We start from the raw sequence: 6,000 nt of genomic DNA, 5'->3' as shown, positions 1-6,000 counted from the left end.
AGAGAGAGAGAGAGAGAGTAATCACCTTTTTGGGAGAGAATGTGGGAAAAATAGTAAATTTATATAAAGAAGATGAGTAAAAGAATATACTCAAAAGAAAATATATAGTTGTAAACAGCAAATCATCCAAACCATGCTGTTGCGTAATAAAATAACATTATATCATTATATACCATATAATGTCATATCACATATGATAACATCTATCAATCAAAGAAAAGAAACGAAAAAAGATAACAAATCAAAATACTACCAAATCGCATCAACCTAAAGAAGTGTTCAACACAAAAATCCATCAACCTAAAATAGAGATGCAATCAAGAATTAAAAATCCACCAAAGGAAAGGAATATATATATATATATATATATATGTATGTATGTAGAGAGAGAGAGAGAGAGAGAGAGAGAGAGAGAGAGAGAGTATTTACCTTTTTGTGTGGACAAAATATGGATTGTATGGAAGAGAGAATAGCAAAATTTATACTAAATAAAATGGCAGAAGAAAAGTCAAAATAAAAGAAAGATGAAGGGATGGAGGAATTGCAACATTAAGGTATAGAGTAATGGGGAAATAAATTGGTAAAAGTGAGTGGAAAATGTTGGAGGAAGTGTAATTGTAAGGTGATAAATTAATAAAGAGTAAAATAGTTAAAAATGAGAGAGAAAATATTGGAAATAGGTGGGTGATGTGGCAGTTGATGTGGCTCAACTGAGCGTAGCAAAGTACAATAAATGCTACAATTTAGCTTATATATATATGGTGCACTCCATTCTCTCACATAATAGTAGGTCTTTCTAATTAAATTCATGGTGAGATCTACTATTTATGTAAGAGGGGAAAGTACAACATGGAGTTGTGTATCGTTTTCCAAACTAACTAGGATTAGGTTAAAGTTACACATATTGTAACTTTAAGTAATGTTACACTATTCAATTTTTTTAATTGGATTCGAATTTTGACAAATCCACCGTTGGATTACATTATGTTCATATATTCTCCATACTTGTGAAATTTCAAAGTGATTAAAGATCAATATCATGTCATCTATTAATTGTTTAAAATCAAGTTTTTACAATTTAAAACCAAGTTTTTACATTTTAAAATAATGCATAAAAGATGAGTTTATGGATCGAACAGTAAATAACATATAATTGACATGAAAATTAGTACGCAAGTTAAGAACATATAGAACATGTAATCTAACAGCAAGATTTTCAAAATAAATCTAGAACTGTATTCAAGAGTCAAGACTATGAAATTACAAATTTGAAATGACATAACACTTTGTACATTATCAAATTCATAAAAAGAAAAATGGATTTCCTCCATTTCCCTTGAAATTCTCCTTTTCATATCTGGACAGTAAAATCTTTGATTTCGAATTTTTCTAAGACCATACAATAGTTTTTTATTTTATTTTATTTTTAAATTTGGAGTTGGATTTGTTTTAACCTAATATTAGTTTACCCATTCCCATATCAACTGATGTGCTGACGCTGACGCTGACGGGTTTGTGTAAACTAAAAAAGTACTGGGTAGAATGTGTCGTGTCGACCACTTGAGTGAAAGTAGTAGGTGTGAAATAAGGAATGATAACTGGTTTTAGATCACATACATAAAGTGGTAGCTTTGTCCACGGGTGCAACATTTTCACTTGACACCATATTTTTCAAAGCAAATGGAGAGGATTCTAATTTGCAATTCAGGTGTACATTCTAAGATTGAAAAGAAATGTCTTTGCTAACATGTCATTTTGTCTTAGAAGTCATCAAACGCTCTTAGGCTATTTATTTCGATGTTCTAGGTGACTCAAATCATATGTAGAAAATAATGTTCATTACCTTTGGAGTACCATTTTTTTTTTTTTTTTTTTTTGGGAAAAAAACCTCCTCTCATTTAAATTCTTCAATTCCCTCCAACTTTTAGCTAGATGTGAAACACATGGCATTTATTTTATTTTTTATGGTTTACATGGATGTTTTAAGACCATTGGATTTTTTTAATGCCACATGTTTTACTTCTGGCTAAAAATTGGAGGATTTGAAAGGGAGGGGTTCCTTTTCCGATTTTTTAGAGATGAATTTAACCAGGAGTTTACCTTAAGAGTGGACATGATCAATCCATCACTTGAAGCATGCAATTCATATCTGAGGATTGAATTTATTGCTGGTCCACAGATATCAGTTAACATGAGATCCCTTGCCCATTCCTACTCCTTTACTTGCTCTCTTCCTAATCTTATTGAAATATTTTACCAGTCTACAGTCTATTTAAGACGCAGTCTTGGATATAATTCCAAAGTTACGTTAATTGTTCTTTCTCAAAAAAAAAAAAAAAAAAAAAAGTTGTGTTAATTGTTAGACTACAAGAGGGCATTAATGTGGGAAATGTCTGACTCGTAAGTGTTTTTTGTGCATCTAATCTTCTGTAGGTTGGCATCGTTCATGCTATCAACAAGCTTCATAACGATCTGCCAGGTTTGAACTTAGCAGTTTCATTGCATGCACCAGTTCAAGATATCCGTTGTCAGATAATGCCTGCAGCTCGGGCTTTTCCTCTGGAAAAGCTTATGGATGCGCTGCAACAATATCAAAAGATCAGGTAGGAATTTTACACACACAATTAAGGGTAGAAATTTGTCATACTTAATGCCTTACTGAAAGTTATGTGAATATACATTTCTTTAGACTTTACAATTGTGAAGGCAGTGAGAATTCCAAGAATATCTCATGTTTCATCTCAAAATTGCAGTCAACAAAAAATTTTGATCGAGTACATAATGCTTGATGGAGTGAATGATGGAGAGCAGCATGCCCACCTACTTGGCAAGTTGCTAGAGACATTTCAAGTGGTGAGATCCTCTCTTTTCCTCACTCTCTTTTGATAAGTCATGAGCTCTTGAATTTGAATATTGACAAGTTCCAAGTTTTATCATGATCAGTCTGAACACAATTTCAGATGTTAAACTTTGTAATACCTTTTCTTATAGCATTATATTTGTGTATAATTGGATGCTTATGTGGTCCACTGAGCTGATTGATGCTCAAGACAACTTTCATGAATGCAAGTCACGCCTGAAAAGAATAAATAATTATAATAATGCATGCTGAAACTCTGGGAACAAATAATATTGTTGAGTAAAAATAAATACTTGCCAAGAAACCAGCTGTGCCTATGTTGGGTTTCTGTAGCCAACCTTGAGAAATCAGGGGACAGCTGGTTGTATTAAGTGGCCAAATATTTTGTCTCATTCATGGCATTTTATATAAAATTTCACCCAACAACATTTTTACTGATAGACATCTTGTTACCTTAAAGTGTAGTCAGCAATGGGCCACCATTCCAATTTTCAGCCAAATCTATTTTCAATACATTTTTTATTGCCCATCAAAATAAAATTTAGTTAAGTCAAACTTGACCTGTTTGCAATTGATTTACATCAACTGCTGACCAAATTGATGTTAGAGTTAGAGAAAAAATAACATAAATTAAACATTTATACGATTAATATTAGATCTTTTTAGCTTATCATATGCAGGATGTATCCCAGGGGCAATAATTCTATAACTGGGTTGGATCTTAGGTAAATACCAAACTAAGTCTACAAAAGGCATGAAGTTCCAACTGTTACTCTAGACTTGCAATATGAACCTAGGTTGATAGGCTTCAAATAAACTATGACTGAAAATTGAAATATAGATGCTTGTATTATAGTTATGACTAGGTACTTGTCATTGCTGAAGAAAATCTTTTAGCAATGCCCTAGCCATGTATTTGATTAGTAGTTGACCTTCTCAATGGGTACACAATAAATGGCATCATTTATGCAACAAACATGTTACCAGACCCAAAAAAAAAAAAAAAAGCAATGCAAGTGTTGCTCAATATAAATTCTCTTTGGTGTCTGTACCATAATTACTTCACATGATTTTATCATTTTATAGTCTGACATATGTATGGCTGTGTTCCTTGTTTTGTAGATTGTGAACTTAATACCATTCAATCCAATTGGTACTTTGAGTCAATTCAGAACCAGTAGCGAAGAGGGGGTATCAAGATTTCAGAAAATTCTTAGGGGTACCTATAACATCCGAACAACAGTTCGTAAGCAAATGGGTCAGGATATAAGTGGTGCATGTGGTCAGCTGGTGGTTAACCTACCTGATAAGAAGTCTGTTGGGAATTCAAGTCTCTTAGCTGATATAGAAGATCTTCATCTTTGATGTAGCCTAAATCAATTCAGGTGAGAGATCTCTCCTCAAGCAAAGTCGCAAACAATTCTGATATCCTTTGATTTCATTCAATTAGCTTGGAATTTTCTAACCTCTCCAGAATGATTGAGTTTTGGAATGTTTTTATGTGTTTGTAGCAATTATCTCAATTTTGTATGTTTAATACAGTATTTGCTGTTAGAGCATTAGCATTGGAGAATGCTAATGCCATATCTAAGGACAATTTGGCATTTTAAGTCTTAAAATTCTTTGCATTAGACAATTGTAAACACAACTATTGCAAATTTTTTTGCAATAGTGCTACAGTACAATTCTAAACATAGAATTGTACTGTTCACAGTATTGTAAAAAAATAATAATATTTTATTTGGAAGAAAGCTGAAAATGAGAGAGAGGAGAGAGATAGGAGAGAAGATATAATTTTGAGATATATTATTTTATTATGTAGATATATTATTTTAATGAGTAAAAGAGGAAAATAAAAGTTTGGGATGTGGAAGTATTGTAAAATGTTATGATATAATAATAAAGTGGCTTTTTAGAATTGTAAAATAGAGTAGCATTGGAATTTTCCAATGCTAATGCTCTTATATCTGGTATCATATGGGAAACAACATAAATTCTATACCCAGGACTACAGAATATATCATATCACACAATAGTTTACAAATCTATTTAATTCTCATTAGTATTTGCTCTCAACGCACTGGCAGACATTTCTAAATTAGGAGTCAATTGACGGAAGACAAAGTAAACAAATATTGTTTGCAACGTCTGCTATTTTACACGACTTATGTTCTTTTATTAATTCCTCTATTTTATCTCTCTATTTTAACTCTATTCTGTTCTTGATAATATAGGCTTAGCAATGGATTGCAATTTAATGGTGATGGCCACACCAGAATCCCAGATGATGGAGTCCTGAGAGGATGATTTCAAAAAAACTGTCTTTGTCCAGCATGTTTTAAATGCTGCTGGCCATTCTAGTTCATTTGCAGGCAGGTCAGTGATTAAGGGATGGAAAATGGTTAAACACATGTTTGAACGGTTTTCCTTTCAACATCTGATTGAAGAGGTTGGCTTCTAAAAAGTGGGTTTTATATACAAGCTCTTGAATTCTTTGTAACCACTGGATCCCAACTTCATATTTACCTGCAATTGGGTTCATGCAAATTTTGTAATTTTCCTGTTCTTGTATATTTTATCTACAGAGTACACTGAAAGAGCTTTAATATTAGCGAAGGAAAATGTGAGAAAAGTATTACCGTGACTGAGAAAATCTGTTTCACCAAAAAAAACAAAATATGGTTGTGCGTGATTCTCTTTTTATTTTACTGTTGTAGATAGTCAATTATGTTGTTTGTAACTTGCAGGCAAGGGTATCACTGGATTTCTGACTGGATTGGATGAATGGATCGGTTGAATGGATTAAACTTCAGATTACACGCAGGTTGCTTGATGAGAAATTTGTAGCTTCCAGCTCTCATCAAAATCCATATCTAATATCTATTTAAGCCTTTGGCTCTGGTTCACGCTGCATGCTTGTGATTTGGTTGGTCTGAAGTTGAATTAAAGAAATCCTCCCTCTTCGTTCCTCCAAAAAAAAAAAAAAAAAAAAAAAAAAAAAAAAAAAAAAAAAAAAAAAAAAAAAAAAAAAAAAACAGAAGAAGAAAAGAGAGGATTTAAATCAAAATAAAAATCTCATTTTATATGAGTTAATGGTAAGTCTCGGACAAATTTTGATTTGGTATTTGACACGTCAGGGG

The 6,000-nt window shown here is 32.3% G+C and overlaps 1 protein-coding gene across 1 annotated transcript; it reads left to right on the top strand.

Annotated features, from left to right (window-relative positions):
• The first annotated feature begins 2,408 nt into the window (after positions 1 to 2,408).
• LOC111983119 (uncharacterized) lies at positions 2,409 to 5,137 on the top strand. The gene is made up of 4 exons (XM_065778170.1): positions 2,409 to 2,603; positions 2,754 to 2,853; positions 3,983 to 4,245; positions 5,095 to 5,137. Exons 1-3 carry the CDS (start codon positions 2,536 to 2,538, stop codon positions 4,223 to 4,225), a joined length of 411 nt encoding a protein of 136 aa, XP_065634242.1. The 5' UTR covers positions 2,409 to 2,535; the 3' UTR covers positions 4,226 to 4,245; positions 5,095 to 5,137.
• The last annotated feature ends 863 nt before the right edge of the window (positions 5,138 to 6,000 follow it).

Source organism: Quercus suber, unplaced genomic scaffold (assembly GCF_002906115.3).
Source record: "Quercus suber isolate HL8 unplaced genomic scaffold, Cork oak 2.0 scaffold_175, whole genome shotgun sequence".
In the NCBI taxonomy this organism is placed as follows: domain Eukaryota; kingdom Viridiplantae; phylum Streptophyta; class Magnoliopsida; order Fagales; family Fagaceae; genus Quercus; species Quercus suber.
Note: the sequence above shows the minus strand (reverse complement) of the source record. Positions and strands in the feature narration are given on the sequence as shown.

What these genes read in the sequence shown, in the direction of transcription:
- LOC111983119 (XM_065778170.1), top strand. Translation starts at nt 2,536, where the DNA reads ATGCCTGCAGCTCGGGCTTTTCCTCTGGAAAAGCTTATGGATGCGCTG. An exon ending in CAACAATATCAAAAGATCAG is followed by an intron (nt 2,604 to 2,753) that starts GTAGGAATTTTA and finishes TCAAAATTGCAG; the next exon opens with TCAACAAAAAATTTTGATCG. An exon ending in TGCTAGAGACATTTCAAGTG is followed by an intron (nt 2,854 to 3,982) that starts GTGAGATCCTCT and finishes CTTGTTTTGTAG; the next exon opens with ATTGTGAACTTAATACCATT.